The following is a 24,538-nucleotide window of genomic DNA, read 5'->3' as shown; positions in this document are numbered from 1 at the left end:
ATGGATTCATGCTAGAGAAGCTTTCTCACAGTGAATTGGATTGGGGTTTGGATGGATATTGTGACATGTAATCCTACCAAATTGTGGTTCATGAAACTGTGTGGTATAATCAGTGATCAAGCATCATCTCTTCTTATGAACATTTAAACCAAGGGATTGGGAATTTGTTTGTTTTTAGAGAGAATTGGTGAGCCAAGGAATTGGGATCCAATCATATAAGATTGCCAAGCAAGATTCAATGAATGCATTGGTTGAGGAAGAGATGAAAATATTTTGATTCGGAGATTTCAATATCTCCTAACACCCAATGAACCCCACTCTCTGATCTATCCTCTTCTATTCATATTCTGCAAATTTCAATTCATGCAATCACCCCCATTCCCTTTTACTTTCAGCAATTTACTTTCTCGCACCTTAATTCTCGCAATTTAAGTTTATGCAATTTCAATTCCTTGCAATTTACGTTTCCTACTACATTTACTTTATGCAATTCACATCCAAAAGTTGATTCCGCTCAACTAATCAAACTTCTAATTCGAATTGCTCACTCAACCAATCCTTGTGGGATTCGACCTCACTCTATTGTGAGTTTTTACTTGACGATAACCGGTGCACTTGCCGGAAGGAATTTTGCCGCTCATGCAATTTCCTAAATCGTAGCTATACCCAGTTTATAGCACATCAAAGGATTACTTAAATTGATTAATATGTCAACCATTTTTAGAATTTTACAATAATAGTATGATAAATATGTAACCATTTTTCCAAAAATAGATGTAAAAATTTAGAAAATTTACCTTCTATCATGGAAAAGATAACTCTACAGATCAGGTTGCTATCAAGATGTGAATGATCTTGGGACATTGTTGGCGTCAAGCACTTGTGCATTGCCTTGTATTTACGAACCTCCAAATAACTAAGATTCTGTCGATATGCAACCCAAATGCTCTATTGACAATCTACAACATAATATCTGCATCGACGATGATACTTCAGATAATCAGATTCAACCACCCGATACTCTACACTTCAACGAATGTTGTAGTTCTTAATGGCAAGGTGAACGGACTCTCTATTGCAGAATCTATGACTAACCCTTAGCTCCACATTCCCATATATGTTATAGTCATCGGTGTCAAACAGACCAAAATGCATCAGCTCCACTTGCATAGCATCTAGGTCCAATGTCAAATAATATCTTAGAACTTGGGCTTGTTTAAGAAGTAGTAACAGTGGTGGCAATATATGTCATGAGGAAGTAAAAGACAATAGTTGAGTTTCGGAAACAAACTCTGTATCATCATTGCTATCACTATTAGAACCAGATTGGATCCACTCCTCGTCTGACTCGGACTCTTCGAAAACCAAACCAACATCGAGTTTGGCCATTTAGAGAAAGGACCAATTTCTTGTGGGGGATTCGATTCTTCCCACCAAACTAGGTTCTACTGCACAACTGGTACATGAAATTGTGATACATAACTTCGTGCAGCTGACCAGCAAGTGGACTGGGTCGTCCAAGTAATACCTTACGTGAGTAAGGGTCGATCCCACGGAGATTGCCGGCTTGAAGCAAGCTATGGTTATCTTGTAACTCTTAGTCAGGAGATTAATAATAAGAATGATTTTTGTTTATGAAGAATGAATAACATGAAATAAAAAGTACTTGTGATTCAGTAATGAGGAACAGGTTGGGGTTTTGGAGATGCTTTATCTTCTGAATCTCTGCTTTCCTACTGTTGTCTTCTTCATGCACGCAAGGTTCCTTCCATGGCAAGCTGTATGTTGGTGGATCACCGTTGTCAATGGATACCATCCATTCTCTCAGTGAAAATAGTCCAACTACGGGTTTCGTAGGGCTAATCATCTGCCGGTTCTCACTCGTATTGGAATAGGATCCATTGATCCTTTTGCACACTGTCACTGCGCCCGGCATTTATGAGTTTAAAGCTCGTCACAGTCACCCCTTCCTAGATCCTACTCGGAATACCACAGACAAGGTTTAGACTTTCCGAATCTCAAGAGTGCTGCCAATTGATTCTAGCTTATACCACGAAGACTCTGGTTCCACAGATCTTAACGCTTTGTTGTCAGGAGAAGCAATCAAACTTGTGGACCAGGAACTCAAGAGATACACACTCAATCTAAGGTAGAACAGAAGTGGTTGTCAGGCACACGTTCATAAGTTGAGAATGGTGATGAGTGTCACAGATCATCACATTCATCATGTTGAAGTGCGAATGAAGATCTTAGAATAGAAACAAGCGTGATTGGATAGAAAACAGAAGTAATTGCATTAATTCATCGAGACACAGTAGAGCTCCTCACCCCCAACCATGGGGTTTAGAGAATCATGCCGTAGAAGATACAAATTCAGATGTAAAATGTCATAAGGTACAAAATGAATCTCTAAAAGTAGTTTTTATACTAAACTAGTAACCTAGATTTACAGAAAATGGGTAAACTAAGATAGATAGTGCAGAAATCCACGTTCGGGACCCACTTGGTGTGTGTTTGGGCTGAGCATTGAAGCTTTCACGTGTAGAGGCTATTCTGGTGTTAAATGCCAGTTTGGGTGCCAGTTTGGGCGTTTAAGTCCAACTTTTATGCCAGTTCTGGCGTTTAGCGCCAGAAAAGGGTAAAAAGTTGGCGTTAAAACGCCAGTTTGCGCTATCAAATCTCGGCAAAGTATGAACTATTATAAATTTCTGAAAAGCCCAAGATGTCTTCTTTCCAACGCAATTGAGAGCGCGCCAATTGGGCTTCTATAGCTCCAGAAAATCCATTTCGCGTGCAGGAGGGTCAAAATCCAACAGCATCTACAGTCCTTTTTCAGCCTCTCAATAAGATTTTTGCTCAGGTCCCTCAATTTTAGCCAGAAAATACCTGAAATCATAGAAAAACACACAAACTCATAGTAAAGCCCAGAAATGTGATTTTTGCATAAAAACTAATAAAAATATACTAAAAAGTAGCTAAAGTATAATAAAAACTACAGGAAAATACCACCAAAAAGCGTATAAAATATCCGCTCATCACAACACCAAACTTAAACTGTTGCTTGTCCTCAAGCAACTAGATAAATAAAATAGGATAAAAAGAAGATCAAGAGGCAACACATCTCAAAGTTTTAAGTGAAGCTCAGATTCTAATTAGATGAGCGGGACTAGTAGCTTTTTTCTCCTGAACAGTTTTGGCATCTTAATTTATCCTTTGAAGCTCATAATGATTGGCATCCATAAGAACTCAGAATTCGGATAGTGTTATTGATTCTCCTAGTTTAATGTGTTGATTCTTGAACATAGCTACTTTATGAGTCTTGGCTGTGATTGATAAACCACTATTTTATGATATATCTTGTGCTTAAATTGAATAATTTTGTCAACTCTTCACCCACTTATTCATATGAATTTGCATGGTTTTACAATTCCTTCCTTATGATATGACATATGAGAAAACATGTTTCCTATGCTTTAAAATTATTAAATTTAATTATCCTTTATTATCATTCGATATCGTGATTCATGTGTTGAGTACTTTAAGGTTTTATAAGGCAGGAATGACTTAAAGGATGGAAATGAAACATACAAAAATGGAAGGAAAGCACAAATTGGAGTTTTTGGAGAAACTGGCAGCGACGCGTCCGCATGGATGATGCGAACGTGTGCTTTGCGTAAATTGGCATCGACGCGAGCGCATAGACGATGCGAACGCGTGACTCGCGAAACACAACTAATGCGGACGCATGACTGACGTGTCCGCGTGGAAAAGCAGAACTCCAGAGGACGCGACCGCGTGACCCACGCGGAGGTGTGACGTGCGCAATCTGTAGAATTTGCAGAAGTCGGCCCCAGTGACTTCTAGGCCCTTTTTGGTCCAGATCCAAGCCCAGAGAACATAGATTAAAAGGCTATAAGTGGAGGAATCCATCCATTCATCAGGGGGTAGACACTGGATACATGATACAACATACATTCATATTTCACTTTTCATAATTTAGATGTAGTTTTTAGAGAGAGAGGTTCTCTCCTCTCTCTTAAGGATTAGGATTTAGGATTTAGAATTTCTCTTAATTTTAGGATTATCTCATCTTCATATCAGGTTCAATATTCCTTTATTTTGACTTCTCTTATTTGTTAATTATTTATGTTGCCAAATTAGCTTATGGACCATTCATGTTATGATTTTCTTAATTAATACACATTGAGGTATTTCAGACTCATGATTATTTTGCTCTATTTATGATTTATTTTTCCTTTTGGCTTTGGTTGATTAATTGGTAACTCTTGAGTTGTCAAACTCATCGTGATTGATGATTACTATCTTTGCTGATTAATTTAGATTTCTATAACTCTAGTCTTTCCCAAGGAGTTGACTAGGACTTTAGGTGTTAAATTGATTTGTCCACTTAACTTACCTTCATAGTTAGAGGTTGACTTAGTGGGAGCAAAAATATAATTCTCATCACCATTGATAAGGATAACTAGGATAGGACTTCCAGTTTTCATACTTTTCCAAGAGATTTCTTAGTTAGTAATTTATTAATTCCTGCAATCCATTTCTCTTGTTCAAAACCTTTTCAAAACCCAAAAACACTATTTTCCATAACCAATAGTAAAACACGCTTCCCTGCAATTCCTTGAGAAGACGACCCGAGGTTTGAATACTTCGGTTTATAAATTTTATTGGGTTTGTTACTTGTGACAACCAAATGTTTATAAGAAAGGGATTCTTGTCGGTCTAGAAGATATACTTACAACGAGACTTTATTTGTGAAAATTCTAGATCGGGCGAGAGTTTCGTTCCTCAAAATGGCGCCGTTGCCAGAGAATTGCAAACGTGTGCCTTATTATTAGTTATTGTAAATATTTTTCTTTTACTTGTTTATTTGTTTTTGTTTTCCCCTCTTATTTCTAATAACTACTATGAGTTCTCACCCCTCTCGCTTTGAGTTTGGTTCTAATTTTGTTGAAAGGAATGGAAGCTATAACAGGAATATGCATCAAGGTCTAAGCAATCAAAGATGGATGGAGCCAAGAGGATCCGATCAACCCTTTAGGCAACAACACCTTCCAAGATATCATGGACGAAGACCATTCTGCAATGCATATTAGGATGATAGATATGGTGGACCCCCTTGTAATCACCAATAAGCCCCACCCTATGCTTATCGACCACCCTCTCAACATAACTTCGAACCACTACACTCACAAACTCCTTTTCACCATTCACCTCCATATGACCCTAATCCTTATCCACCACACCAATCACCATATGAACCATACCTAGAACCACCACCTCAATATTCACCATCTCCATATCCTTATAAAAAAGAACCACCTCAGTATCATGAACCTATTTTCCAAAAAAATGAACCCTCCTATCCACCCCAAACCTCCATGGAGAGCACACTTACCTCTCTCATTGGTCTCACATCTACACTCCAAAATCTTATATCCCGCATGGACCAACCCTCCACCTCTAATGTTCAACCCTCAAGCTCCAGTGCACTTCCATCTCAACCACAGAATGATCTCTCTATCCCATCACTACCATCCATAGAAGAGCACACACATCCATCAATCCAAGAGCAACATGATCCCAATGCTGCTATTAACATGGAACAAGAGAGAAGGGATCATCTTCGCGAATCCATACTTCATAAGGAGCAAGAGGAGGCACTAAAGGTGAAGGTAGAAGAGACCTTTGCAGATGAAGGAGTAGTTGAAGGGAGTTATCATAGAAAAGAAGCCATCAAGGAGGAATACAATTTCATACTTAAACACTTGGATCAAGCGATAAATCGATTACCTTTCCGACATTCGGACATTCAAAGAACCCCCATGGCTTCATATGCAGAATCTAATGAAGAACGTAGCATAAAGGAGACACTAAAAACTCCAGTGGACAATAAAGAGCGTGACTTTGTACTGGAACAAGTGGAGGAAGCTAGAATTATTGAAGAAGAAGAAGTGGTTCAAGACTTAGGAGATGCTGAACCTCCATGGGAAGGTCAAGTTATAGAGCCTCCTTCAAAGACGTTTGAAACTGATGTTAAGGAAGGTGTCCAACCTCCAAGGCATCTCATGATTGAAGACTTTGGAAGGGATGGTCAAGTGATGGATTCGATCATTGATGAATTCTTATCTACATTTGTGTCCTCTCCCATTGGACTTGACGTGGAGATGAATAAAGAGGAAGTAAAACCTCCCATGCCCTTGGTGAATAATGAAGAAGAGATTGAATTGGAAGAAATCTACCAAGAGGAAGAGGTTGATATTGAAGAAGATTGCAAAGAGGTGAAAGTTGTCAAAGAAGAGCACAAGGGAGTGGAGCTTGCAAGATCATTAGAAACACTTCTCCCGAAGCCATTACCGTCCAACACAACGTTCAAGTGGGTAAAATTCTTATCTTTGACCTTTACTTTCCCACTTGAATATGGGCTTATAGAGACGGATGGTCAACTTAGAGCTCTTTGTGGCATTAAGAGTAAGAAGAAGATGGTTAGTGGTTGGAGTTGTCAAGCAAGGTCCAACATGGTTGTATGCTCTAAGTTGACATGCAAAATTTGGTGTAAAGCTCAACTGAATGGGTCTAGGAAGTTGTTTGGCCGCTTTAGTGAGATTTGTGAATTCTTTTATTTGAAATACTTGAGATTTAGGATATGAGAATGTAATGTCTCTTCTAGTAAAATACTTTACTTAAGTCAGGATATTTTTACTAGAAAGAACATAACATAACCCTCTCTAGTATTAACTACTTAATTACTAAACCTTTATATTGATATCGTGTTTCAATTTTAAGAAAATATCAAAAAAATTTGTTTTATTCTTTAAAAACATATATAAAAAATTTACAAGTAATAATAATCACATAAATACTATTAGTAATAAGTTTTATACAAAAGAAATCAAATGAAACTCAAGTACAACATACCATACCTACCCCTTTATGTAAAATAAAATCTCAAGGGATAATAGCGAGGGGACTCTATGAAAGCGATTTAGATGGTATCTTACGCTTCGATATGGAGTAATTAGAGCATGTTTAAGATTAAATCCAGCATCCCCAAGGTAAAATTTTCCAAAAAAAAATCATATAAAAGTATATTTAGATATCATCACTTTATTTAAACATGTCAACATTTTTTTTAAACAAATAGACTTCTTGAAATTTTGAACCTATCATCCCATGATAGTACACTATTAAGAACTTTGAATCAGATGGCAGTGCCTTTCCATCTTGCTAAAGTAGATGTGAATCTCATATTAAAGCTAGACGCAACAAGTACATTCTGAATTGGCCATTCTTTTTACTACAAATCCGGGTTGATAAGCTATTGGAACCTTGACTCTGATATGTTTCATCAATGGCTCCAATACAATTCTACATGATATTATTTAATTAAAAAAATTGTATATACTAATTATGACTATATACTTCAATGTGCAATAAGTCATACCTTAAAATATGGGTAAAATTTATTACTATGAAGAATCTCTGAGGCAATGGTTATTTCCAAAGGTTGTTGAATAAACTCTTTCTCAAATGAGATTACAGCTCTTAAAATTACATGAAAACTATGATTGTTTGTCTCTCCAGTTCGGTGGAAGAAAAATGAAATGGTTCTATTTTTAACATTATAAGCTATAATATGTAAAAATCTAGTTACTTGCTCCTCAAGTGTGACATGTATAGTATCTTTCACATGACTAGTTGCTCTTAATTTTTCACATAACTCTAGAAAGGCATGAGGGCCCATTCACAAAATATCATGATACCTCTTGGTTTCGCTCAACTGTTGTAACAAAGTGTCTCAAATTTGTTCTCTCCCAATAGTATGATCTCTTATGGGTTTCTCAATCTTCTTGGCCATTGTTTTCAATAAATATAACATGTTTACAGTATAACACAATATTGTTATTGTACAAAGTCGCTTATCCCTCTTCCAATTTTCATTGAGCACAGTTGATAAATGTCTTTGACTCTCAATGGCACATATGAGTCTCTGATTACCTATAAGAACTAATCTATGCTCTTGATTTTCAACTATAAGGTTGAATATTTGGGATAATGAAAAATCATCAAAAAGATATTTTCTTTGTGGTGATTACAATTATAACTATACAATCAAATAATTTTCAATATTCATCACCAACATACATTACATACCCAAACTATAAAAACAATCAAACCATGTTTAAAGCAAACAACGAAGGAAAGACAATTTTTTTCTACATTTAATGAATTTTAAATTTGTATACTGCAACGGCATTTTTAATGAAAGCCAAAAGTTAACATCAACAACAATAGAATAAATAATGTACAAATACAAATATTGAATAGAATATCTAACATAGATAAAATCCTAACATTTTATTTGTAAATAACATATTTTAAAAAGTTCTAGATTTTTTATTATCATAGCTTTTGAATTTTTAGTTATGCCAGAGAAAAAAGATAATGCACTCAAACCACAAGATTGATAACTCAACGCAAAACAAAAAACATAAACAAAAAAATATAAAGACAATAATGTTATCACTACAAATGAAAAACAAAAAATAAAATTTCAAGAACTACTATAGAATTCATACTACACAGGTAGTTTCATATATCAAGAAAAAAAAGTGAAAAAGTTGACAATTTTTATCGATTATAAACCATAAAATGTTAACCTATTTGTGTAAAGTTAGATTGAGAATGATTGTAGTAGAATGTTAATGGTAACACAATGAAAGATGAAGAAATGCACTCTAATTATAATAGAGGCAAATCTTGGATGCTTCTATTTGATAGTGAGCTTCAGACGCAATCACTATCAAATAAAAGTATCCAACTTTTGCCTCTACTATAATTAGAGTGCATTTCTTCATCATCCACTGTATTACCATTAACATTCTACTACAACCATTCTCAATCTAACTTTACACAAATAGGTTAGGATTTTATGATTTTTAATCAGTAAAAATTGTTAACTTTCTCACTTTTATTCTTGATATATGAAACTACCTATGTAGAATGGATTCTATGGTAGTTCTTAAAATTTATTTTTTATTTTTAATTTGTAGTGATAGTATTATTGTCTTTATATTTCTAATTTATGTTTTTTGTTTTGCATTGAGTTATCAATCTTGTGGCTTGAGTGCATCATTTTTTTTTGCCATAACTAAAAATTCGAAAGTTGTGATAATAAAATATTCAAAGCTTTTTAAATTGTGTTAGTTACAAATAAAATGTTAAGATTTTATCTATTTCAAATATTCTATTCAATCTTTGTATATGTATATTATTTATCCTGTTGTTGTTGATATTAACTTTTGGTTTTCATTAAAAATACCATTGCAATATATGAATTTGGAATCCATTAAATCTAGAAAAAAATTGCATTTCATTCGTTGCTTGCTTTAAACATGGTTTGATTGTTTTTGTCATTTAGGCATATAATATACATCAGTGATAAAGATTGAAAGTTGTTTGATTATATAATTATAATTGTAATCACCACATGGAAAATATCTTTTTTTGATGATTTTCCATTACCTCAAATATTCAACTTTATGGTTGAAAATCAAGAGCATAGATTAGTTGTTCCTATAGGTAATCAGAGGCTTATATGTGCTATTGAGAGTCAAGGATATTTATCAACACTGCTCAATAAAAATTGGGAGAGAGACAAACAACTTTGTGCAATAACAACATTATGTTATATTGTACACGTGTTATTTACTAAAATTGATGGCCAAGAAGGTTGAAAAACCCAAAAGAGATCACATTATTAAGAGAGAACAAATTCGAGTTGTAAATCCTGAGTAATTAGTAGATAATTAATAAATAATTAATTATTAATAAAGTGATTAGAAAAGGGGATTTGATAATTTAATGTGATAGAGAAAATTAAAACGAGAATTTTGACACTAATTTTAAAGAATTTGGCCCAAAATTGGACCGAACGGGCCAGACCGGGCAAACTGGGCCCAATAGGCCCAGCCCAACTCATATTTAATAAAGAGCTTCAGCTCTTCTTCTACAACCAAAGAGGGAAGCATGCTTGGAAAATAAGGGAGCTAGGGGAAGAGAGACCAAAACCCTTATCCGATTTCAATTCACTATAATTTTCAATTCGGAGCTCCGATTGACGAGCCGTCAGCGGCCGCACGTTTGTCTTGAAATTCTCTACAAAGTCCATTAATCAATTTGATAAGAAATTCAATTTTCTTACCCAAATCTTTCCTCTTTAGCTTCGAATTTAAGGGATTTTCGGTATTGAGGATTTTGTGATTTTGGTATCTTAGGACCAAATTAGCTTGCGAGTTTTGTTGGGTTTAGCTCACTTGGACTATGGACAAGGTAAGATTCATTAATTTTCTTGTGAAATGATGAGTCAGAGGATTCTATGTTGACTATAGTGAATATTATGATGCTAGATTAAAATTGGTTGTGGATTGAAGTCAATTTGAGAAATTGGAAGCTAGAGGATTAACTTTGGAGGATGGATATCGTTGGTGAGGGGCTGAAGTTGTGGATCTTGTGGTTCGAAAATGATTGAGGTGTTTCGAGTTATTGGGAAATCGGACAAGGTATGGTTTAGGTTTCTCGTATTTAATATGTAATGTTCTGTGGAAACTTAGGCTAGATGACCATAGGATAGGATGAATGCATGTGTATGTTAAATTGTTTAGTGCCTTGAGAATGATTGTGAACTAAGTTGGGAGTTGTTTGTTATTTGATGTTGGGGATGAAGGATAGAATGTTATATGATGCTTTAGTGATAGATTGAATAATTGTGATATGAATGTTAATCAATTGATAAATGTTGGGCTGGAGGCCGTGAATTGAGGCCAGACGCCGGAGGCTGAAAAAAGGTAAGTAAGGTGAGTGATGCTCGTATAAGCGATGATAATGATGTTTGTATGAATGATGATTTATGTATGGCTTGAGTTGAAGAGGGTTAAGAGTGTTGATAATGAGAATTTATTAGGTAAGTTTTGGGACATGAATTGGACAGTGAAATGTGAATTGGTATGATTAGATATTGTCAAATAGGCTTGGATTTTTGATATTGAAATATGATTTTAATCCTCTATTTTCATTCTTTTAGCCCCTAAAGTTTAGTTTTAAGTGTAGTGATGAGATTAGGCTATGGAAGGCAAGGTTACTTGGAAGTAAAGGATGGTCTAGAGTAACTGAAGTAAGGTGTTAATGATGAGATTGGGGATGATTGTGTGTGGCCGGAATGGTCGAGATGTGTGTGGCCGGAATGGCCGAGAGGGCAAGATATGGGTGCGATCCTGCTTGCTCGTTAACTTGAAAATGTTTTCGAATGGCAAGTTGAGGACAGAAGTTCCCTCTCTTGTCGTGATGAGGGTGTGGAAAAAGTGGAAAGGCACACTCCTTCGATGTGGAAAGGCACTCTCTTTCGTATATCCTCCAGGAGAAGGTGAAAAGGCACACTCCTTCGATGTGGAAAGGAACTCTCCTTCATTTATGATCCTCCTGGAGATGCGCAAATGTCCGGGTTAGCTACCGAATATGTCGGGTTCTGGCAATTTAACCGACACGTGAGCTCACGGCCAGTAGGAAAGGCATGCATCATATGCATTTGTTTGTTTGCTTTCTTGGAATTCCCTACTTGTTATTTCATGCTTAACTGCTATATGTTCTATTTGCTGTATCTATATTCTACTTGTGTTTACTTTGTTTGCTTTGTTTGTCTGTGTGGATCTTCTGGTGTTTTGGAGGATGGTAAAAGTAGGGAAATACTTGAGGGTTTTAGTTAGAGTTGAGTTAGAATTAAGAACCTTAGAAGACCACCTTGTTTATGGCTTTCGACTTTAAATCTTTTAAGTTTTATAATAAAGAGAATAGGAGTTCTAGGATTGCCTTTGTCTTTCCCGGAACCTTATTTATTATATATGTGGGCACCTTAACCATATTGAGAACCCACGATTATTATCCCATACAATATTGTTATTTTTTTAGATACAGGTTGAGAAACACCACTCTGTATTCTAGAGACACTGAAGAAGCGAAGAACTCTTGGGACTCAGGGTTGTATTTTTACTTATATTTATATATGTATGTAGATTCTCCACCTTGTATTTTATGTTTGTCCCTTTTAAAGGTTGGCTCGGAGAAACAGGTTGTTAGTTTTTCTGTTTTGGCTTACTTTTAGGTTTATTCGTATATATGTATATATATGCTCTAGCCGGTTTAAACTTCGCGAGGTGAGTCAGGAGCTTTGTTATCTATATCCTTGAAAATCTTCTAGTATGCATATATATCCTTGCCGTTTTACTCATATCCTACCCGGTTTACATTTATCGTCCACGTGAGCGTTACGACTTTTGTTTTAAACTTTTCTTCACAGGTTTCTAGTTAAAATTCCTTTCAACTATTATTATTATTATTATTATTATTATTATTATTAGAGGTCGTAGCGCCTTGCCACCTCTGTTTTACATCATAGGTGTAAAGCTCTGTATGGTAGGATGTTACACGAGCCACTTTGTTACAATAGTTGTGCAAAATCAATTGGTGTTGTAATGTTTTGCAAATAGGACTTCATGCCTTTCTAGAGTTATGTGAAAAATTAAGAGCAACTAGTCATGTGAAAGATACTATACATGTCAAACTTGAGGAGCAAGTAGCTAGATTCTTATATATTATGGCCTTAATAAGAATTATAATCTCACTTTAGAAAGAGTTTCTTCAGCAACCTCTCAGAACAACCGTTGCCTTAGAGATTCTTCGTAGTAATAGATTTTACCTATATTTTAAGGTGTGAATTGTTGCACATTGAAGTAGATAGTCATAATTAGTATACACAATAAAATTTTCTTTTCAGCTAAGTGATATCATGTTGGATTGTATTGGAAATTTGATGAAACACATGTCATAGTCAAAGTTCAATAGCAGATCAACCTAGATTTCGTGGTAGAAAAAAAATGGCTAACTCAGAATGTACTTACTACATGTGGCTTTGATATGAGATTCACATATTTTAGCAGGATGGAAAGGCACCGCCATCTGACTCAAAAGTTCTTAACAGTACACTATCAAGGGATGATAAGCTCAAAATTCTAAGAGGTCTATTTGTTTGAAAAAACTGACATGTTTGAATAAAGTGATGATATCTAAACATACTCTTTCTATATGAATGTTTTATGAAAATTTTTACCTTAAAACACTGGATTCATGCTTAAACATGCTCTAATTACTCTATATCGAGGTGTAAGATGCCATCTAAAGGAGTTTGCCAGACGTGAACTTGAAAATGCATTTGAATTATTTAATCTCCACCATTCTTCCTTATGAAAAAAAGATTTGCAATAATAGCAGGTGGTACAAAACCATATTATGACATATCAAATGGGACGGATTATCAAATGAAAACATGAGACTTTTTAAACCTATTATCTCTACAAAAGAGAATGACATTTTATTTTGAAATTAAATGTAACATGTGAATGTCATGTGCATTATGTGTGAAATCAATATTTTGAAATGTATAAAACTCATGAGTATTGTGAAAACCATGATATTATTGTATATAAAATGTGTAGTTGAAACAATCCTTTATGATGACAATAATTTTCTAAAATTAAATTAAATTACTTGTAATATACAAATTACTTCTTACGGTAACATGTTTGATTAATTGATGAATTTATTATTAACACTTTTTATATTATTATTCCATTGAAGTTATTTTGTAAACTTGATTTTTACAGTTTAGTGTTATTGGTTTTTAGGTTAAGACTTGACAATGGCAAAAAATATGGCATTCCAAGGTGACACATCGAGTACAAACAATTTAAGATGGACGGAAGAAATGGATGCAACTTTTCTTGATGCTTTGATAGAGGAATGTAGCAAACGAAATAGAGTTGACGGTACTTTTACTACAAGTACATATGACAATGTTCTTGCAACTCTAAAGGCTTCATTTAGGAACTACCTTTAGAAAGATAATCTTAAGAATAGATTGTAAACATTGAAGGATCACTTTGGATTTTGCGATGATCTCTTTCATAACTTAAGTGGATTTTCATGGAATAATCCAAATACAAAATTCTTTACCACTGAATTTGAAGTTCGGATGGATTTAATAAAAGTAATTAATGTCATCATAAGTTGCTAGAAAGGTTTGTAGATTCCTTTGCGCATAACTCATTTTCATTAAAATAAAAAATTGCTATAAACTTTAATCATTGCAAAATTAATCTTAAAAAGTATGAAATTATTTTGCCTTATAAATCTAAATTATTATAATTTTTTACCAGATATCAAATTTATACACAATTCTACTTTTCTCATATGAAAAATGTCTGTGGATAGTTAATATTTTTGAACTAAATTTCCATGAAACTATTTTTTTGTATATTTATGTATAAAGCTAGTCACAACTTAAAGAAAGAAAACTATATAATTAAATTAACATTTAATCATCTTTTCTTTATATAGACAAGATCAGATGCAAATAAGTGGATGCAAACTCCGATCAAACATCTTGACAAATTATATTTTATATACCGTTAAGATAGAGCAACTGGAAATATTGTTGGAAGTGTCAAGGAAAGAAATAAAATTGTAGACAAGATGAAGGAAATTATTAATTTGAATGATGATTATCAAGAGCTTGATGGTGAGTGGAATGATTAGCAAGCCACTACTCATTTAACTAGCTTTATTGAGCCCTGATTTAGATAACTCAAACCAATCTAGTCGAACACATGGGAATCAAAGAGGTTCTAAGCATAAAACACCAATGAGTGGTTTACTTGAAGCCGAGATAGAACGAATGAGCAAAGGTATTCAAGGATTGACAGATATATTGAGGGATGGGAATAATTAATATGACAGATCACTTAATATTGCAAAGCAAGCATTAATAGTTAAATGACAAGGTGAAGCAGCTGAAAAACAACTTATGTTAGCTGAGAGACAAGTTATAATAATAGAAGAACAAATTCAACTTGCCAATATCCAAGCTCAAGTTGTTGAGAGAAGGATTATATTTCTGGAACAAAGTAGGGCTCAATTTTACTCTGGATATGATATCTATAATGAGTTAAAGAAATTGGATGTTGTAAAAGAGATATTTTTAAATCACCATCACTTTTTTTATAGGGATGAAAGAGCAAAATGAAAATTTTTTAATGTTTCCTTTGAATATCACCACGGTGCATTATATGACCGAATGAAGGAAGCTGGTGCAATTTAAGAGCAACACTGTCTGTAATCATAGAATATATCTTTTTGTGCATATTTACGATTTTACACTCTAATATTATATAAAGTTAGTAAAGCCTCTATATTTTGTACTCAATATATTTATGAGAGTCTTAAAGGAGACTTGTGATTGGTATATGCTTATGCATCTTGAATATATAGTTATGTATTTTGAATATTGACTTATAAAAAAATATATACGTAATGAATTTGTGCTGTTGAAGTTGCTCTATGATTAACAGAGACTTAAGAGCTATAAGATATTGTGTGCTTGATTATAACGAATTTTTATTTGAAAATGTAAAGGTGGTATAAGAACTTATTGTTGGAGATAAGTGTGTATGTCCAACAAAATACTATCATGAATTATTATTATTATTATTATTATTATTATTATTATTATTATTATTATTATTATTTATAAGAATAAATTTTTATAATTTATGATAGTGTCCTTAATTAAAATTAGAAACGAATAATTACGATAGGGATCGTAATAATGAGATATACTTTTTTTGAATACTTTTAATTTAAATTATTCTTAATCGTAGAATCACTAAAAATGGGACATTAGTGATTCGGATAGATTAATATATATATATATATATATATATATATATATATATATATATATATATATATATATATATATATAACCATTGAACTGACTCACTCTAAGAATTCCTAATGGTTATAATTACCGTATATTTGTCAATATGATATTCTTATGATGAACATAATTTTAAAATTTTCCATTAACCTGCGACTATCATAGTAATTAACAATGTATTTGTTATACTTTGATTCCGGACACCTAACACCCTTCGGTGTTAGTTGAATGGACATTGGGTATGATTTAAATACTTGTAGAATTAATGATTAGTAAAAATGGAATCCATTAACTATGGTAATGAGTTTGAGCTCTACGATTATAATGAATGAAATAAACAATGCCTTGGCCAAGGGGTTTGAATGAATTAAGAAATGAGTTTCTTAAGTCATTCATAATTCATTATAATAATGGTAACAAGTTAGAGTTTGACAATCAAACCGTACTCTAAAAGTTAGCCAAGAGCTGAAAAGATGGAAGGAGTTGTATTTTTGTTCATCTTGGGTTCTTAGTAAAAAAATATTATTACTTCATACTATCGAGTCATCAAAGAGCGTTGCTAGACGCCAACCTTGATTAGTAAATTTAGTATGACTAATATACTACTCGCTTAGTATTAAACCTATGGGATCACACACTAACGAGTGTTCTAATTCTTGGTAAATAATCATTTAATTATTATTTTGATTAGATCAAATAAATAATTAATGATCTAAATAATTATATTAATTCAAATAGAGTATTATTATATTCTTTGCTAGCACCATGAATATAATAATATTATAATTGAGAATATTAAATAATTAATTATTTATTCTATGATGAGTTTTAAATATGGATAAGATCCTAACTGATTTTGTTTTAAATTAAGTTGTAATTTGATTCACAAATCAATCACCAATCTCTTACTATATATGTGTATATGATAAAAGAAAGAAAACACAAGTTTTCTCTTTTTACCTCCACATACACAAATATTCCAAATTCTTAATGAAGAATTGCTGGTGCAAGGAGTTGCAAGAAACTTTTCAATTAAATCCATTGGTCAAAGAGTTGACAACAAGGATCAGTCTCGATGTGGATACACATAGTACCTTCGTACTATCGAAGGAGAAAGCTTTATTCACTAGGGTACTCAGGTATTGGTATCTAACCCATCTTATTTCAATAAAATTTTAAGCACAAAATAGATAAATAGGATTACTTTATTACTTCCTCTGCATGTTATGAACACTTGTAATCCTAAAGTGGTATCAAAGCCAGGTTCTTTTGTGTTTAAAGTTTTGTTGCAAAAATTTTCATAAATAATAGGATTAATTTAAGTTTTGTTATTATAGTGAATGTGATTCCTAATAATGGTATGGGATGTCATTGTCAAAATTATAAATTTATGTGGGATAAAATTATATGTATGTTAAGGAACATACTGTTGTTATTATTTTATTTATTTATGAAATAAAACTGAAAGGAAAAAAGGATAAATAAATTTTATACTTTGTTTACGAGGAGTTACCTGACAACCAGGAGATTCGTACTCAAGGATAAAATTTATATATGTATTTGATACATGGAATGAATTAATTTTTACTTGAACCTAGACAACCTAGGGGTATAAAATATAATTCAATTAAATAATAACCTGACAACCAGGTAATTATTTGGGATTAAAATTGTATGTGATACATTTAATCATCTATTTAAAATTGTATGAGTAATGACTTGACAACCAAGATACTCATTCATGATTTTAAATATTTTTTTAAGAAATAAAGATTTTTTAATTTTCTATAATAATAATTATTGTAGAAAGTGTTATTTGTATGTGTGAATACATACTTATATTTGTTTTTCCTTTTAGATTCATGAATAATATGTCTGCTCTATCACTACGTGGCATACTTGAAAATAACAAATTGGCTGAAGCCAATTATGATGATTGGTATCGCAATTTGAGAATTGTTCTCATGCATGAAAGGCTAATTGATATAATCGATAAGCTTGCTGTTACGGCCCCATTTCCTAAAGAGGATGGAAGTATTGATAATGAGGCAACCAAGGCTTATGAGAAGTACTTAGAAAATCGTCTTACTGCCAAATGCATCATTCTGGCATCCATGAGTTCTGATCTTCAGAGGCAACATCAGGATATGGATCCACCAACTATTGTTGAACATCTTAAGAAGATGTATAGTGCACAAAGTAAGACGGCCCGATATCAATTGTCTAAAACTTTGTTTAGATCCACACTTGATGTAGACTCTCTTGTTGGACCCCATGTTCTTAAGATGATTGATCTTATTGAACAAAAAGAGAAGTTGGGATACAAATTGGGCAAAGAACTTTCACAAGATTTGATCTTGCAATCTCTTCTAAAAACTTTATCACAATTCATTGTTAGTTTTAATATGATTAAAGTAAGCTGTGATCTTCATGAAATGCTCAACATGTTAATTGATTATGAGAATCAAATTGCATCTGAGAAAAAGAAAGGAGTTGCTATTGTAGTTGGCAGCTCTTCTAAGAAGAAAGGAAAATGGAAAGAATCATTTTAAAAGAGAACCCATGGTAGTTAAGGGTGGTGTGACCAAACCCAAGGGCAAACAAAAAAAGACTGACAAAAATGATGCTGAATGCTTTTATTGTAAAGGCAAAGGTCATTGGAAAAAAAACTGCAAGGAGTACCTTGCTTCCTTGAAAACCAAAGAGGAAGGTAAGACATACTTGAAAACAGTTTTCATGATTTCTTTAGCTACTATTAATTCTTCTATATGGGTATTAGATACCGGAAGTTCTCATAATATTTGCAATTCGTTGCAGGGACTACGAATAAGTAGATGGTTGAAGAAGGGAGAAACTTACCTTCAAGTCGGGAACAGAGCAAATGTTGCTGCTGTAGCTATAGGATCTATTTCTTTAGCAATGCCTACGGGCAAGATATTAGTATTGGAGAATTGTCATTATGTTCCTAATTTTGTTACAAATGTTATTTCTGTTTCTATGTTGGACAAACGTGGTTTTTATTTTAATATTAAAAATGGCATTTGTTCTACTTATTATGGTGATGACTTATACGTAAATGGCTATCTCCAATATGGTATTTATATTCTTCTCGATTTAAATGGTAATTCTGTCATGCATATTTCTACTCTCAAAAGAGAGAGGAATAATCAAGTAAATGAATCATATCTTTGGCATTGTAGACTTGGTCATATAGGATAAAAAGGATTTCTAAGTTACATAAAGAAGGTTACCTTAACAAATATGATTATGAATCATATGTAACTTGTGAATCCTGTCTCAAATGAAGAATGACCAAAACTCCATTTATGGGACATGGAGAAAGGGCTACAGAATTATTGGGACTAATACATACAAATGTTTGTGGACCAATGAAAATTCAAGCCAAAGGAGGATATTCTTATTTTATCACTTTCACTGATGATATGTCTAGATATGGCTTTGTGTATCTTATGAAACACAAATCTGAATCATTTGAAATATTCAAAATTTTTCGCAGTGAAGTTGAAAATTAAATAGGTAAAAGCATTAAGGTGCTTAGATCTGATAGAGGAGGAAAATATCTAAATGATCATTTTCTTGAGTACTTAAAGAAAAATGGGATTCTTTCTCAATGGACACCTCTTGGTACTCCACAACATAATGGTGTTTCAGAGAGGAGGAATTGAACTTTATTAGATATGGTTCGATCTATGATGGGTTTTATTGATCTTCCATTGAATTTATGGGGCTATGCTTTAGAAATAGCAGCATATTTGATAAATAAAGCACCCACTAAAGCAGTTTCTTCAACACCATATGAGATATGGAAAGGACAAAAACCAAATCTCAAACACATTAAAGTTTGGAGATGTTCAGCATATGTTAAGAAATTGCAAAGTAATAAACTTGATGCTAGGTCTGATAAATATAGATTCATTGGTTATCCTAAAAAAACAATGGGTTATTATTTCTATCATCCTTCTGACCACAAAGTATTTGTGGCAAGAGGTGGAACCTTTTTAGAAAAGAAATTTTTTTGAAGGAAGATGTGGCAACCCTCAATTTTAAAAATATAAATAAGTTATAATTTATTTTATAAAATTAGAGTTTCTTATTTTTAGAAAATTATTTTTATTATTAGTAATTGAACTGATTTTATAATAATTTAAATTTAATCAAATTATTATTATTATTATTATTATTATTATTATTATTATTATTATTATTATTATAATAAACATTGGATATAATTCACATGAGTATTATATGTACTATAAGTTTATATAGTTTTACTCCCTAGTATTATGTATTTATTGTTGTTATTATATTCACTATGTGACTATTATTATTACTATGATTACATTACGTTTATTATTATTATTATTATTATTATTATTATTATTATTATTATTATTATTATTATTATTATTATTATTATTATTACATGATTATCATTACTATTGCTAGTATTATTATAATATTATTATCATTATTAATTATAAAGTATGAAAACAAAAGGCGGTTTATATTTTACATTAAGCTATATATATATATATAAAAGGCGGTAGCTATTTACTTAAGGAAAGCTATTGTATGCGTATACACATATATGAAATATCTAGTTATGATTATCTGCCGCTATATACATATATATAGTATATGAAGGAATGAGTGGCGAGAGAGAAGAGTGACCGAGAGAGAAGCGTGAGAACGTAAATCCCTCCAAACTTCCGGCTTCGATTTCTTGCAATCCGTAACTCCAATAAAAAATCTAATCCGGTGAAAGTATTCGTAACCTCCTTCTCTACACGTTGACACCATTTTTGATTAGGGGAAGTTGACAATGACGTAGTTCCTCTTTTCTTTGGATTTGGCCAACGAAAGTTTTAGGAGGCAAAGACGATTCTGGACGTTTTCTTTTTTGATAGCTCGGTCAGAAAGCTTCTCTAGAGTTTTGAATATTTTGATTCCGTACGAAGGTATGGTTTTGGTTTCTCGTAGTTAATGTTTAATGTCACGTGAAAACTTAGGCTAGAAGACCTTAAGATAGGAATGAAATGAATGAATATTTGATGGATTGTGCATATGGTATAAAATGTGAGGTTTAGCTGTTGTCAATAATTTGCTGTTGAAGTTGGTCGGTTTGAAAAAAGATTTAATATTGGTATTTGTTTGATTATGAAATAATTTGTTATTGGAAATGATTTGAAGGACTGAGAGGTGTTTGATTTGATAGTTGGGACCCTTGAAGGGTGGCAGAAATTCGAGTTTTAGAGGAGATACTGCCAAGATTTCTATGAGAATTAGAGTTTTGATTTGAAGGGTTATTTTAAAAAGGAAAGAGATTATTATGTGGCCTGTGTATTTGAGACTATTTGTTGACCCTCTGTCGCAAGATGTGACCGGGCACTTTAACTCCCCGGATTCCCCCATGGGCATGCATATATATGAATATTGAATATTATATTTGAGCTTGGAGTTCGACTCCATGGAATACTATATTGTTGAGCTTGGAGTTCGACTCCATGGAATATTATATTTGAGCTTGGAGTTTGACTCCATGGAATATTATTGAGCTTGGGGACGCGCGCATAGAGGGACTGTCCAATGGTTAACTACCAGGACTTGTCGGGTTGGCTGTATAACCGACAGATGAGACTCATCAGCCATAGGACATGCATACGTCATATGCATTTGTTTGTTTGCTTGAGTGTGCATTGTTTTGGTTTGCTTAACTGTTTAATTCTGCTTATCCGCTACTTGTTCTACTTGCTGTAAATGCTTCTCTACCTGTGCTTTTCTTGCTTGAACTATATGTGTATGTTTTCTGAGAAATCCTTCTTGGCGAAGGTGTGAGGAGAGAGGATTGTTCCACCAATGATTCGAAGGATTAGAGGAGACAGAACGTGAATTATTAGGTTAAAGTTAGATTCAGAATTAGAATACCTTAGACAACTTACCCAATTTCTGGTTTAGTTGAATTCTTAAGCTGAAATCTGAGTGTCGAAGTTCTAGGAATGCCTCTGGCTTTCCTGAGACCTTTTATATTAACTATGCGGGCACCTTTACCATACTGAGAACCTCCGGTTCTCATCCCATACTATGTTGTTGTTTTTCAGATGCAGGTCGAGAGACACCTCGTTGAGCGTTTGGGTATCCTCCTTACGAGCGAAGAACTGTCTTTTGGACTGTCATATTTTGTTTTAGGCTATGTATATATGTTTATAGAATCTCTGCATGTATATTTTGTGTTTTGTCCCTTCTAGAGGTCGACTTGGAGATACAGGGGTTTATTTTGTAGTTTGAGTTTTATTTTGGGTTGTATATATACATAATTATATACTCTGGTCGGCCTTAGCTTCGCAGGTCGAGTCTGGAGCTTGCTATCTGAGTTTTGGAACTCTGATATGTATATATATGTGTTCAGTTATCTTTCGATTTTACCTGTCCGTTTTACGAATATCCATGCGAGTGTGTCACAGTTTTCTGTTTATCGATTTTTTTAGCTTGTTCTTCAAGGCTCCTAGATATGATTTCACCCAACTATATTTATGTAGATATCATTTGCTTTTAGAGGTCGTAATACCTTGCCACCTCTGCTTTACGACTTAAGCGTAAGGCCCTGTGTGGTAGGGTGTTACATTATGGTATTAGAGCAGTTCGTTCCTATAGAGCCTGAGGGATGGACTGATTATGCTTCTGGGCATACTCTGGGTGTGTGTATGTGCTATTAGGATATCTGATTGATATATGTGGCATAAACGTTCTTGAGCATGCATTTGGAACTTGAAGCATTAGACTTGTGATATTGAGATTGATCAACTTAATATCACTTATTTGGTGTGTGAAGGGACCAGATGTCGACTCACGGACGCGGTCGCGGCCAAGGTAGAGGTAGGATAGGCACTGTTACTCCTAGCCTAGCAGGGAATGATCCAGTAGACTTCATGGCTGCCCTGGGAAATATGGCTGCGGCTATGCAGGCGACAGCCGAGGCACTGGGTAATCTGATAAACCAGGGTAATCATAGAAACAATAATGATGAGGACGGTCCCATGACACTTGCTACATTTTTGAAAGTTCACCCTCCGACCTTTAGGGGAACCTCAAATCCCACAGATGCAGATAATTGGATTCAAGCTATGGAACGGGCACTGCAGGCTCAGCAGGTTCCTGAGGAGCAATGGGTTGAGTTTGGAACTTATCAGCTGCAGGGTGAGGCTCAGCATTGGTGGCAGGGGACACGACGTATCCTGCAGCCAGATGGCGCTGTGATTCCTTGGGAGGTTTTCCGAACAGAGTTTTATAAGAAATACTTTCCTAATTCAGCCAGAAATGCCAAAGAACTTGAATTGATGCAGTTAAAGCAGGGACATATGACTGTTGCTGAGTATACTAGCAGGTTTGAGGAGTTATGTCGCTTTCCTCGTATTTGTCAAGGTGCGCCTGATAATTTTGCTGAGTGGAAATGTATTAAGTATGAGGGAGGTCTTCGAAGTGATATTCTGAGCTTCGTTGCACCAATGGAGATCAGAGTGTTTTCAGAACTGGTAAACAAAAGTAGAGTTGCTGAGAATTGTCTAAGAAAGGCGACATTAGATAAGAGTGATCAGCGAATTTTTGTTAGGAGAGATCAGGGAAGGAACTTCGCCCCTAGAGGACAAGATTTTAAGCGAGGCGATTACACCCCACAACCACATTTGGGTCAGAATAACTTCCAGAGATTCAGTAATAATAACAGCCAGGGAAGAGGCAAAGGAAAGCAAGCTCAGACCCCACCGAATGATTTAACTTGTAGGAGGTGTGGAAAGTACCACCCGAATACTCCGTGCAGGGCTGGTTTAGGTGTATGCTATTACTGTGGTGAAGCTGGGCATTTGTCTTGGAATTGTCCAGAAAAGAAGAAGAATCAAGAAGCTGGAAAGGCACAACATCAGGGACGCGTGTTCACTATGACAGCGGATGGTGCTGGAACCACAGATACTCCGATTAGAGGTAATCACGCACTGATAATCAAAATTTCTGACTGCCTTGCGTAGTAAATAGCACGTAGCATTCATTGTAGTACATTACCGAGTTGTGAGCCTTGTGATTTTCAATTGAGCGATCGACTAAAAACCTCCGAATGGTGAGACAGAACGATAGTTGGTCAGCCTAGAAAAGTGACTAAATTCTTGGAGAATAATAATAAGAGTGGCACAGTAGTAGTGGGTTGAATTATTTTGAGTATACAACTTAAGTTATACATAAAGAACCGAAAATGTTGAGAGTTGTGCGAGACAGTTACCTGAAACCCAGAGATGGTAAGTTATGAGGAAGAGACATGACATAGGTTGAACCCGTAATTGATAATCGGTTATGTGTCAAGAGAAAGAGTAAGTTGTGATAGATTTAGTGTCAGAGGCTGAACCAGTTTTGATTGAATTACGAAAGGTGACACCATTAGAATCAGCAAAACCTGGGAGCTAGATGAAGCGAGTATTAGAAGCGATAAACCCGTCGTTCCAATACCAACCTGCCTTATAACCTTTCTGCATCGAGTTTATCTTGTATATTCCGCTTTGCATAGACTTTTAAGCCATAAGAATATCCTGAATTTGCAAACTAAACAAGTCAAATCTTTCTGTTTTTCTTTGACATGTTTAAGAAGGGAAGTTACGTTAGTATGAGTCTCTTCCATTTTATATCAATTTT

General features: G+C 34.0%; 2 protein-coding genes across 2 annotated transcripts; both read left to right on the top strand.

The window, feature by feature from the left end:
- The first annotated feature begins 16,834 nt into the window (after positions 1 to 16,834).
- LOC130980753 (uncharacterized) lies at positions 16,835 to 18,396 on the top strand. Its single transcript, XM_057904402.1, has 2 exons — positions 16,835 to 16,983; positions 17,703 to 18,396. The coding sequence occupies exons 1-2, from the start codon at positions 16,835 to 16,837 to the stop codon at positions 18,394 to 18,396; spliced, it is 843 nt and encodes a 280-aa protein (XP_057760385.1).
- A 4,305-nt stretch (positions 18,397 to 22,701) lies between these two features.
- On the top strand, positions 22,702 to 23,883 carry LOC130980752 (uncharacterized). Its single transcript, XM_057904401.1, has one exon. It carries the CDS (start codon positions 22,702 to 22,704, stop codon positions 23,881 to 23,883), a length of 1,182 nt encoding a protein of 393 aa, XP_057760384.1.
- Positions 23,884 to 24,538: the final 655 nt, after the last annotated feature.

Source organism: Arachis stenosperma, chromosome 5 (assembly GCF_014773155.1).
Source record: "Arachis stenosperma cultivar V10309 chromosome 5, arast.V10309.gnm1.PFL2, whole genome shotgun sequence".
Taxonomy (NCBI): domain Eukaryota; kingdom Viridiplantae; phylum Streptophyta; class Magnoliopsida; order Fabales; family Fabaceae; genus Arachis; species Arachis stenosperma.
Note: the sequence above shows the minus strand (reverse complement) of the source record. Positions and strands in the feature narration are given on the sequence as shown.